The 11,967-nt window shown below is 38.4% G+C and overlaps 1 protein-coding gene across 1 annotated transcript; it reads right to left on the bottom strand.

The window, feature by feature from the left end:
* Positions 1-5,680: 5,680 nt before the first annotated feature.
* On the bottom strand, positions 5,681-11,407 carry ntpcr (nucleoside-triphosphatase, cancer-related). Its single transcript, XM_008430227.3, has 5 exons — positions 11,271-11,407; positions 9,597-9,759; positions 9,404-9,506; positions 7,932-8,141; positions 5,681-6,712 (listed from the first exon to the last, which is right to left on the bottom strand). The coding sequence occupies exons 1-5, from the start codon at positions 11,302-11,304 to the stop codon at positions 6,626-6,628; spliced, it is 597 nt and encodes a 198-aa protein (XP_008428449.3). The 5' UTR covers positions 11,305-11,407; the 3' UTR covers positions 5,681-6,625.
* Between the last annotated feature and the right edge of the window lie 560 nt (positions 11,408-11,967).

Here is an 11,967-nt window from a genome sequence, read left to right as displayed (position 1 = left end):
ACAAGGCAAATGTGCAGTAGAGTGAGGGGCGTATAATGATCCACATTGACATTCAGGAAGTGACTGATACAATTAGTCACTGCCTTCACATATGGCATCTATTCCTTTGGAATGCACTGACTGCCATACTGAAGACATTTCTGTGTGCTTTTCCCTCTCCGTCATGTTTGCAGCGACAGCCGTATCGTGTAAGGGCCCAGAGGGACGCAGCACCAGCCAATCGATTGATCGCCGTGTCCCAGATCTTTGTGTCCTCTCCACCCCCTGACCTCTATGCGATTCGCTGACAGCTCCTACTGCTCCCGTCGCAGCTGCGGGGGGTTGTAGCCCTCCCCTGCAGACACAGCAAACAGCTCACTATGCTTGCATGTCAGCACACTCTGGAGGCTTTTCCTTTAAGTGTGGGGGGTTATGTAGAGCAAAACATGCGCTGGACTCGACAACTGCTAAAAACGACTGCACAACATTTTGCTGCCTTTTCCCCCTGTCCAATCTCTTAAAGACTGACCGCCTGACATGTCCTCCCAAAGGTGGGGTGAAGCGTCTTAGACCTAAGTGGCTCACAGGGGTCGGCAGTGTCTTTCAAAGAGATCAGAAGGAGCCATCAGGACAGTGTAACAGGAGAAAGGTATCCTCAGGTCCTCACCCTTCCCGACGGTTGATAGAAAATGGTGCTACTGCCTTTGGAGGGATGCATGACCCTCAACATATGACACATTCCCACAGGGACGGAAACGTGGTTGTTCCTTACTTGAGTAACTTCGCTGAAATACAGAGTGAGACAGTACAATTAACTGTATAAAAGAGAATAGATTTATGTTTTATTGAAAATCTCTGAGCTTTCAACTTGCAGGCTTCAAGAAGGTCAGTTCTGTTGTTTAGCAGGCTTTGAAACCCAAAGCTGCAGGACGCAAGCAGCCTTATGGGAGGCCATGTAAGGGATGTAGCGGTAAGAGTGAGTTTAAGAACTGTCTGTGCTGGGCAGGAGGTAAAATGGTGGATCAAATGGCCTCATTTCCACAGCCCTGGAATCCCATTTCACTTTATCTATCCACCTGTTAATATGTGCACATATAAAGCTGTATTTAATAACTCCGAACAAGAAGTGCCTGACTGTGAGAGGCATTCAGACACTTGGATTTAAATGTCTTACTTTTTCTTTCACATTAGTATACAATCTGCAATGTGGATATACACATTGCGGTAAGTATGTACATGTCATGGTGTTCAGATGTGAAGGTGCATGTAACAAACCCAGTATATAACAGAAGTTATATACTTTAGAATTGAGTTTTGTTTGTTTTTTTGAATGATTACTTTTTACTTTGAATATACCGAAGTATGATATCACTTGAGCATAAATGTTGGGTACTCTACCCATCTCTGCTTATCAGAATCAGCTTTAATTGCTGCGTTTATGTGTAAAAACAAAGAACTTGACTTTGTGTGAGGATTTAGGTTCCTGTGTTTTTTTTGTTGTTAATTTAGTCCCTTTGTGTCTTGCCCTTGATTGATCCCAGCTGTGTCTCGTGTTCCCTGATTACTTCCTGTGTATTTAACCTCACCTGTGTCCCCTGCTCCCTGTCAGATCCTTCATTCATGTCATTGGTTTGGTGTAACTTCCAGTGCTACCAGCGTCTGCATTTCCTTGTCTCATCGCTCACCTGTGCTGCCTGGATTCTGTTCATGTTCTTGATCACTATTAAAGCATCATTTTTCCCTACAAACTGGGTCTTGTGAAGCTCTGAGGTGTTGGTTTTAGCTTTTAGTTTTAATTTAGCTGTTAGTTTTGTTTCCCATAGCCCCATACTAACGGAAAACATATTTTGTGTCCAGGATGTGTGTGGTCTGTGGAGATGTTAGCTCCATTTTTCCTGACCCTGGACCTATAAAGTCCTAGATGGAGTTAAGGTCATATAAGCTAATTCTGAATATATCATCACTCTCATAATTGTTAGAGGTTTTTAAAGAAAATTGCATGGTTTTCTGGCACAGACATGGCAGGAACATGAAGCTATTCCAGAAATTTTATGTTGTATCCACCCTAAAACACTCCCAACAATTGATCAGTAAACTAATAAATAACTAAAGTCCAACAGAAATAGTTTTGTTGTTTTTTTGTTTTTTTTAACAAGAAGTTAAATTAAGACTCAATCTGTGCCCGCAGTGCCTGGCTGCCATATGCACAGCTGCTCTGAGGGCCTGGCAGGAATTGTGGGAATGCAGAAACCAGCTTGACACTCTGACATGACCTTGATTTCCGGAAACTCACCATGCGCAGGTTTCTGCTCCGAGATTATTTGGCATCACAAAAGATAAGTAGTTTATTTCGCCTCCACACCCCCGTGTACGTCGTATGTTCTCCACAGGATAAAGTCAATTTTGTGTGCTGCTTGAGGAAGGCTTGTGCAGGCTGTTGTGTAACAATATGTCAGATTTTTATCAGCTGTGTTTGGCCTTTTAGCTGAGGGCTTCCCGGACCATACATCATCTCTTGCCCCCTCCTTCCTGTCTGCAGCTGTCAGTGTGCCTCCTGGGCTGGTACCACAAAGAGCAATAACTGGAGAGATCTCACCACGTCTAAGCACCCTCTCCCCCATCAAAACCTCACCCTCCCACCAAACAGCCAAATCCCCTTTGTCCTGAATTGTTGATAAGCTTCTTGCATTTTTGTACCCTCCAAGAGACGGACGGATAAAGGGTTCAGGGTCCTGCTCAGACATCTGACCCAGAAAATCAGAGTAAATGCACACATCTGTGTTGTGATATGACCATTGATTAACTTATATGAATATGAAGTTAACCAATTGTCTGCATGACTTTATCAGTTGCCATCCACTACATCAACTACTCTTGCTTAGGTCGCATTGACATTTTCAAGTTCCTTCACAGTAAGCAGGTTTTTACAGCTGCAGAAAGCAAAAACTTAATGCTTATAAAGAGAAAATAAACATTTTTCTGATTTAGATGCAGTGTAATCACATACAGCATCATAGAAAACATTTATCAAAAAAAAAAAAAAAAGAAAAAAACTTTATTTCATAACCACACCAATGCATTTGTACCTTTTTAAATTAGCCATTTTTGTTATTTTTCGTGTGATTTTGAAATGTATTTACATCAGTAAATACGTGCCAAAGGTTTTTAGTTTTATCACAGTAGTATAATCTCACATGGAAAGATTTCTGAAACTTCAAATATTAAATTTGAGTTAATTTATTTACCGTTTAGCTGGGGGATGCCACAATAAGAAATGTATATTTTTAGTACACTCACTGATGCTACAATATTTGACGCCTGAAATTCCTGAAAAATAAAATCCATTTATTTGTACAGTTGAATGCTAAATTCACCTAGATTATATAGATCTAGGTTTATTTTTCATTTAACTCAGAAGTTTGCTTTATACAGGGACTTATTATAAATAAGACAAACAAAAATGAGTAAAAATGTATATTTCATTTTAAAAAAAGTTAAAATTAAAAGATCACTTTAAACCTAAACCTGCCAGGGGAATGAATAATTCTGGACTTCACCAAACATGTGACTATGATGACTGATCACAAGTGATTCCTCCTGGTCACTCTTCAAAATGTGAAAGACAAGAGAACATGCAATTTAAGCGAGGCAGACGTGTGTTGATCTTCCTAAATCAGGAAGTGGTTACAGGGAAATAGGTAGCTACTTGCCCAAACCTGTCCATTTCTACATTCAGACCAATAATTAATGTTTAAAACAGTGAATATTGTGAGAATCAAGGCTGGATGAGGACTCACGTTTGTTTTGGCACCAAATATGGATGGTAAGGAAAGCATAACAACATTTGAAACCAAACAACTGCACCTTCACATTACCAAGCTGCCATAACACCCATTATATACGATCTACGTTCCAACTGGATGTTTGAGAAATATGCCATGAAAACATATTTCCCTGTCCAATCGTCACAGTCATGGACAACACAGGAACTTTAAATCAAACCATTTTCAACTTTTCAGAAATAAATGCTCCAAGTAGGTTTGGCCTAAAGCATGAAGTGGACCTGTGGAAAAGCACCTCATAATATTTACTAGAGCATAGTAGAGGATGTATGATGCTGTGGGCCTGTTTCTCTTCCAACATCTTCAGAAATCTCACTAGAGTGCAGAATATTGTGAAAATATTTGAAATACAGGAACATTTTAAACATGGATCATGATCCAAAACAATGGACTAAATTATGACAGAAACGTCCCTGTGAGAAGTTATTGTAAGCTTTATTATTGTTGTTGAATGATTCCAAAATTAGTTTAGAGTATAATATTTTTAATTCACGCTTTGTATTTCTGGATATGTTTTATATCCAGCAACAATTTCTCTAATTCCTCAACGGCTAAACAGATGGTGTTCAGGTGCTGCAGATGAGCTCGTCACATCCTGGGGATGACGAGTAAATCATATGCACGTATAGTGACAACATGGACTGTATGGATGCTAATTACATCATAAAGCATCAGATGCATCCATATGTGCGTACATCCTCCATTTGGTAGATCTGGCAAGGTCTTTGTCAGTGTTATGTAACCCATCTGGTGCTCTGCTGCAGGGAGCCGGCGGTTACCATCCACAGAGCCAGCTCTCCTGCTCGGCTACTTCAGGCTGATTAGCCTTAAATTGTGATGTTGTTCTTCCACATTATTTAGAAATGAATAAAAATGTAACTTTAGAGCTTACTGGTGGCAGCTGATCCAGTTGTGCGCCGGTCGTGCGAGGCCACGGAGCAGCAGATGCTTGCGCAGCAGCCCGTCTGACGCAGATCGCGGCTGGCAGCTCTTTCTGCAGCCAGCCTGACAGGTCACATCAGTTACACACTGCAAAACAAGCCCCCAAAAAAAGCGCCTTCCTTTTTTTTTTTTTTTCCCACCACTTTGAAATGACCTGGAGGTATTTCAATGCTGCAATAAATAAATAAAGAAATAAAACAAACATGTTTGCCAGAGGGTGTTGTCTATTTAAAGCTTCAGCAAAGCTGTCAGGCTCGGAGCTCTTGCAGAATCGGCGCTCCACACGCAGCGAGTCGATACGATCAACACATTACGGGTCACAAAGAGGCGACCTTTTCTGCAGGTTTGACAACAAATTCTCCTCTGTGGTTTTAAACCCTCCACTTAGCTCCGCTACAAATCCTTTATAAAACAAGAAATAAACCCTTAATTCACTGTTACACTTATCCTGCAGTGTAATCTGATGGAACATGGAAACACATTTCCAGGGGGGGTGGGGGGGCAACACAAAATCCCTGCAACCGCAGTTAAGCTTATTTACTTGTAAGCAAAGAATGTGAAAACAACAATCGAGTTTTATGATCGGGATGAAAACCTTCGCAGGAGCAAAAGCTGTTTATATAATTTTAGAGAACCTGATTGTTGAGAGAAGCGTATGTTTACAGCTCACCGCAAAAGTATTTACACCACTTACACTTTTCAAAATTTTGTCATTATTAGTAGTTTGTTTTTAGTGGAGCTTAAATGATAGACTAACAAAAGATGTGAAATAGAGAAAAAATAAATTTCCGTTTCAAAATCATCCCCTTTATACTGATGTCACCAAATGAAATCCAATGCAGGATTAGATTATGACGCAATATCCTAACCTAAAATACTACACATCACTCTGAACACACAATCTCCACACTGAAACATGGTGGTGGTATGTTTTTTATTTTATTTTTTTCAGGTACAGAAAAACTGGTCTGGCTGGACTACAAATACACACCACACTTTTCAGATTTCTAATGGCAAAAAAAGAAAATTAGCACTTTTAAGTCGCTACCTTGTGCTAGTCTAAAACATAAATGCCCATCACGGTTGTGTGATATCAAATAGTTAGAATAATATTGCATTAGTAATGGGAGTTGAAAACAATCCAACAAAACTAAAATATCACTAGTTTGTAGGATTTTAATGCATCATAGAATATTTTTCCAAATATTTTATGCAAGCAGTCTTTTGTGAATGTGATTTAGCGCACATTGATACTGGGATGATTCTGATTCTGTCCAGTAGACCTAAATTTGATAATGTGAGAAAAAGTAGAAATGTTGCGCAAGTATCAATACTGTTGCAAGGTGCTGCATATTTGCTTCTATTCGTTAGTGATGGCGGCTGAATAGAGTGCACATCGTTGCACAATTAAATATTGATTGATACTCCGTGAGCAAAAGCTCAACACAAGGCAGAGCTTCTGTCGGGAAGAATTAATAGAATCACCAGGGTCACCGCTTTGTGTGCTCCTTTATTGAAAGAAAACATCGGCTGTGATCATGGAAAACTTGGGAATAGAAAACTGAATAAGCAACAAACAGAAAACTAACTGAATATATTCCCAGTCGTGTTCCATCACACAATCAATTATTGAGCATGTAATCCATTTTGTGAAGAGAAACAAAAGAAATGATTTTTTACATTAAACACATGTATGTGGCACAACAACTCTTCCACCTTCTCACCTTGCTGCAGAGTACAGTAGGTCAACAACACCATTGTCAACCATGAACGGACTTACTTAACAGTCGGCTTGTGTGAAGCGTATAAGCACAGACACATGAGGAAACTAAAGTCGGCACAAACTGCAGGAAGACGTCCTTTCACTGGTTCTGGATGCTGTGTTTTAAACACTCTTGTAGGGTTGATAAAATATCCTGCAGAAGAGCGTTTCTGTTCTCCTTCGACACCTAGACAAGAAAAACGAGAGTGGAAACAACAATTAATATGACAGAGTTCATCTGAGTAAAAGGAGAAAAAAACACTATACAAATGTCCATCAAGGAAATGAGACAACATTTTGCCTTGAGTTTATCAAGCACAAAGCAGCAACGTGGTAGGAAATGAGAGAGAGCTTTCAACATTTTCTACAAAAAAAATATTCGATTTGAAAACCAAAAAAACAAATCAATTGCAGCCAATTTGTGCCAGATGACAGCTAATTAATAAATAAAATCCACCTGTGTGGAAATTAAACTCAGTAGAAATCCAACTGTGCTGCATTTCAAAACATGGTGGTGGCAGCATCATGATGAGGGGATGCTTTCCTTCAGCAGGGACACAGAAGTTGGGAACAACAAATGGAGCTAAATACAGAACAATCCTGGTGGAAAACCGGTTAGAGGCTGCAACATTTTCCTGTTTCACCATTCCCAGGGAAACATGGTGGTGAAAGCCTCATGCTGCGCGGATGCCGTTCTTCGGCGGGAACAGAGAAGCTGATCAGAGCTGGTAGGAGTTTGAGAAAACCTAAATACAGGGCAATTCTGGAAGAAAACCTGTCAGAGGGTAGAAAAGACTTGAGACTGGTGCAGATTAGATCAAATCCTACCCATGAGGAAAAATGGTGTAGTCAAAGCCCAGACCGACGTCCAACTGTGCAATGCCTTGAAAATGTATTTTCCATCCAATCTGATTGATAAGATTTTTATTTGGACAAAAAAAACATAAACATAAAGTAAAATGATTAAAGTTTGTGGTTTAACAAAACAATGAGACAAAGTTGAAGAGGTAAAAATGTCGCCATAAGACACTGTTCTATCAACTACTGTCCAGTATAAATCCCTTTACTGTCTCATAACCTGTTTTGATCTAACACAATGTCTGCCACAGTACAGTGAATACTTTACATGACAATGTCTGTAACTGAGTCCCCTGTTAGAAATTATTTTTGACATTTGAGACACCCCTTTGTTGTTGAATCAGTCACGCATGATTTAGATTTAATCCGGCTGCGGCTGAGAGAGATAATGCAGAGTCGACCCTCCTGCCCTCCTAACACAGAGGGGATACAGTGTAAACACTGTCCTGTTGCTATTAGGGGAATTAACAATTCAGACACTGACCCAAATAGCTCCTTTTCTTTATGTTTTTAAACCAGTGAGGCAATGAAGTGATATTTTTACTCACAGTAAAGACCTTGACGTCCCTCCTGCTCCGGACCTCCTCCACCAGACCAAGTGGTTTACCTCTGGGGACGGGGATGGTGCCCAGGATTGTGCAAGATGAGCCGTCTAAAGTCTGCCTCACCGCTCTGATGAAGGCCTGACTAAAAAGCTCCATTTTGCCGATCTCGTCGATGATGAACACCGTCCTGCTGTCCCCGTCTGCTGCCCCCGTCTGCAGACACGAGACCAGGAAGTGAAAATTCACCGAGTGCAAAAACATGATCTTAATACTTGTCATAATAAATTTGGTGACTTATGATGTTTCTGCAGTCAATTATCCACTTGTTTTGTTTGAAAAAATCTTTCAAACCAGACGCCATAAAATCCAAGAATATCTGAATTGTAGCGACTGACATGATTTAGTTAAATCACAAAATAGACGAGGCAACAGCTGGGATCCCTCAAAACTTTAGGACAAAAAATTTTAAAAACAGAGCAGGAACACACCAAGAAATTTAATTTTCTAAGTGAATTATTAATCATAATTGGCATCAGTTATTTTACCCTGAAAATTGACTAAGTGAGCAACTGCAAATTTTGAAGTGCCTTGCAAAAGTGTTGAAATCCTTTGAACATTTTCAAATTTTACAACCTGAAACTTCAGTAAGTTTTATAGAAATTTTCTGTGGCAGACAAAAGAAAAAACTTGATAATTGTGATTACAAATAATAAAAACCTGCAAAGTCTGGCACACATTTGTATTCAACCGCACCTTTAACTTTTAGCTTCTCTACAACTTATCACTGACCTGAGCGCTGTGTTTGTTTCAATTTGTTCTTGAATGTTCTCCAAAAATCCTCAAAACAGCTGAATTTATACTTAAATTACAAATGAGTGTAATCAGGAAACTCTTGAATTTACTCAGAAAATATGCACACCAGAATTTTCAGATTTCTATTTATTTAAAAAAAAAAATAATTTTCGTACTAATTAAACATTATGCCATTACTTTGCGTTTTATTGCATCAAATCCAAACAAAGAAAATGTAAGTGGCTACAGCACAAAAAATATTCAAAGGCTCAAGGGTTATGAATATGAAAGTGGAAGGTAATGTATATCAGCACTAAAATCAACTACCTACAGCATGTTTACGTGACTTTGACAATGTTTGGGGGGTCCCAATGAGCCGCAGTGATTGCACATTGAGTACAAAGCGAGATGAAAGTGAACCGTGTGACGCCATGCCACAGACACCTTCTCTTTACATGTGTAGGCGTCACTCCAGGCTCACTTTACATGCGGGATTAATCACGGTCAGTGACAGCCAGACGGCACCAGCAACACTAAAAATGTCACTGTGGAATTTACACGCTTGCAAGCTTCCAATTATTCCATCAATTGTGAGGGAAATCAAAGGTTTGATGATTTAGAAGTGGGGAGAAGGAGGGTCTCATTTAAAAGATGAGTTTACAGGCCATGTGCTGCAGCCTTACATGTCTGAAGAGGGGAAGGGCCAGGCTTTCAAATGAAGGCAAATCAACCACGTACTGTCCCACCGTGTACACCCGTCTGCCGTGAGATGTGCTGGCTCCTTCTCTGCAAGACAAAATGAGGCCTGGGTGAGTCAAAACTATGGGATGAAAAAGGCAGGTAGCTTGATACGGGCACTGTGGGTAAAACCTCCACCTGATTCTGGACAGGTGGCCCCGCTCTCCTGCAAGTGTGACGACATCAAAGCCGACCCTTCTGCCTCCCTCCCTGACCTCTTCTGTGTAAAATCCTTCCACTCCCACTCCGGATGACACTAAAGCTTCACAGGCTTTTTGGACCAGAGTGGTTTTTCCCACACCTGTGGATAAAACAATAGAACTGATGTAAAAATATAGTAATAACATGATTCTACAAGAAGTTTGTGACCATATAGTATCTTGATTTTTTTCTACATTTTTATATATTATTGGGAATTTAAGTACAAGTGCACACAGTAGTGCTAAATTGCAAAACACAGCTAAAATGTAGCTCTGAAAAAAACTAAGAGCCCACTGCACTGAAAACTTCCTTTTTTCCCCCGCCAAATATTGATTTCTGAACTCTTCCTGAGTTAAAACATTAGAATTGGTGTCTCTAAATTAACATGAACTTGTTTCCTATTTGAGGTATTACAGCACAACATCTTTTTTGTTATTTTGACCAAATAAATACAAAATTTTAACTTAGAATTTTGGATTCATGTTGTCAGTAGTTCATAGAATAAAAGAACAATGTTCATTTTACTCAAATATATGCCTATAAAAAGTAAAATCGGAGAAACTGATCATTTTAAGTGGACTCTTAATTTTTTCCAGAGCTGTATGCAACATGTTTATAAAATGTGGCATGCATCAGTATTTTATGACGGCCTATTACGGTCACTGTACATAAAAATGGAGGAGGACAATTCCTCAAAAAATCTAATTAGTGTTGAGATTAATCTCAGAAATCTTCTAGAAAAAAAATTTGAAATTTCCGATTTTGGAAAGTAAAACAAATGCTAAAATAAACGTAGATCATTTGAGATTAATCTCAGAAATTGTCTATAAAAATGTTTTCTAGAAAAAACTCATAAGTTCTTCCAGAAAACATTTTCTAGAAAACATAGGCAATTTCTGAGATTAATCTCAAATGATCTAAATTTATTCTAGCATTTATTTTTATTTTATTTTTTTTACTTTTCAGACTCAGAAATTTCCAAACATTTTTCAAAAAGATGTCTGAGATTAATCTCAAATTTTCTGAGTTTTGTTTTGTTTGGCCATCATAGTATTCAGTCCTTTTTACTCAAACAAAATCCAGTGCAGCTCATTACCTCAAAAAGTCGCCTAATTAGTTATTACGAAATAAGAAACTAATGTAAATCGTCTTAAAAGTGTGTTTACAACTAAAAATGATAGCTTTAAAACGTATTGAATTACTTACATTGAGGGACCACAGTATTAACGAGTAATCATACAATAAATTTGCATTTGTGTTCAAATGAGGCTCATTTGTCAGGTTAAAAGTACCTTTTCTGTAGTAAAACTGTTTTTTCTATTAATCTAATGTATTCTAACTTCAAACAGTTAGAATATACGATCAAAAACGAACAAAATTAACAGAAATATAATACATCAGTCTGCGTGTTGGACTATTGATGGAGTTGCTGAAATAAGCAGACATTTCAATAATATTCGAATTCATTCAGACTGTCTAAGAACTTAAAAGCTAAAACGAGCTAATTAACAACATTAGGAGCATTATTTAGACTAACTACGTCGGGCTGTTGGGTTAGAATAACTTTCTGATTCATGATGACTTACGGAAATACTCGGTGTTTTTATTTACCTGGTGGTCCGGTCAGAAAAACGTGTTTGAACATAGCAGAGGTTTCACCATGCACAGTGCAGCTGCTACAGACGCACTTCCGTACACACAGAGTTCACGCATGCGCACTGCGTGTTCAACTTGACACTTCACCTAATAAAAATACAAGTGTGAAACGGCAAACTTAAGTTCTCCAGGAGCTGATCATAACATCTGCTTTAATATTTAAAAATATTTAAGCCGATGTGTCAGAAATGGTGTCATGAGAAAGCTTGTTTGTGGTACGAAATTCAGACTCAAGTCCCAGATTAGGAAATTTGCTACACAAATAAATAAATAAATAAGTAATTGTGTGATATTAGATATGTGTGTGTGTGTGTGTGTGTGTGTGTGTCTGTTTGTTAATAACAAAATAAAATGTAGGCGGAAGAAGTACTTTATTAGACATTTTTTTGTTGTACAAAACTTAATAAATTAATACTTACAGTAATTTTTTATATGTTAGAAAAAGTTGAAGTACTTCCAGTGACAATGTTTTCACATTATTTTACTCAAGAGTAGCGATACTTCATAGTATTACTATATAGTTAGTTAAAACACACTTCTGCTGTTTAGTAATTGTGACTAACACACAAGTAAGCAGTATCTTACTATAAAAATAGATACATATTTAATTAAATAATTCATTAGTTAATAAATTAACCATTGAGATATGATA

This window comes from Poecilia reticulata, chromosome 15 (genome assembly GCF_904066995.2).
Source record: "Poecilia reticulata chromosome 15, P_reticulata-male-v2, whole genome shotgun sequence".
In the NCBI taxonomy this organism is placed as follows: domain Eukaryota; kingdom Metazoa; phylum Chordata; class Actinopteri; order Cyprinodontiformes; family Poeciliidae; genus Poecilia; species Poecilia reticulata.
This window is presented reverse-complemented; position numbering and strand designations above follow the sequence as displayed.

Coding starts and splice junctions, on each gene's coding strand:
- ntpcr (XM_008430227.3), bottom strand. CDS start 11,304: ATGTTCAAACACGTTTTTCTGACCGGACCACCAG. Junction 9,507..9,596: donor GGCCACCTGTCCAGAATCAG/GTGGAGGTTTTA, acceptor TTTGTCTTGCAG/AGAAGGAGCCAGCACATCTC. Junction 6,713..7,931: donor GGGACGTCAAGGTCTTTACT/GTGAGTAAAAAT, acceptor TTTCTTGTCTAG/GTGTCGAAGGAGAACAGAAA.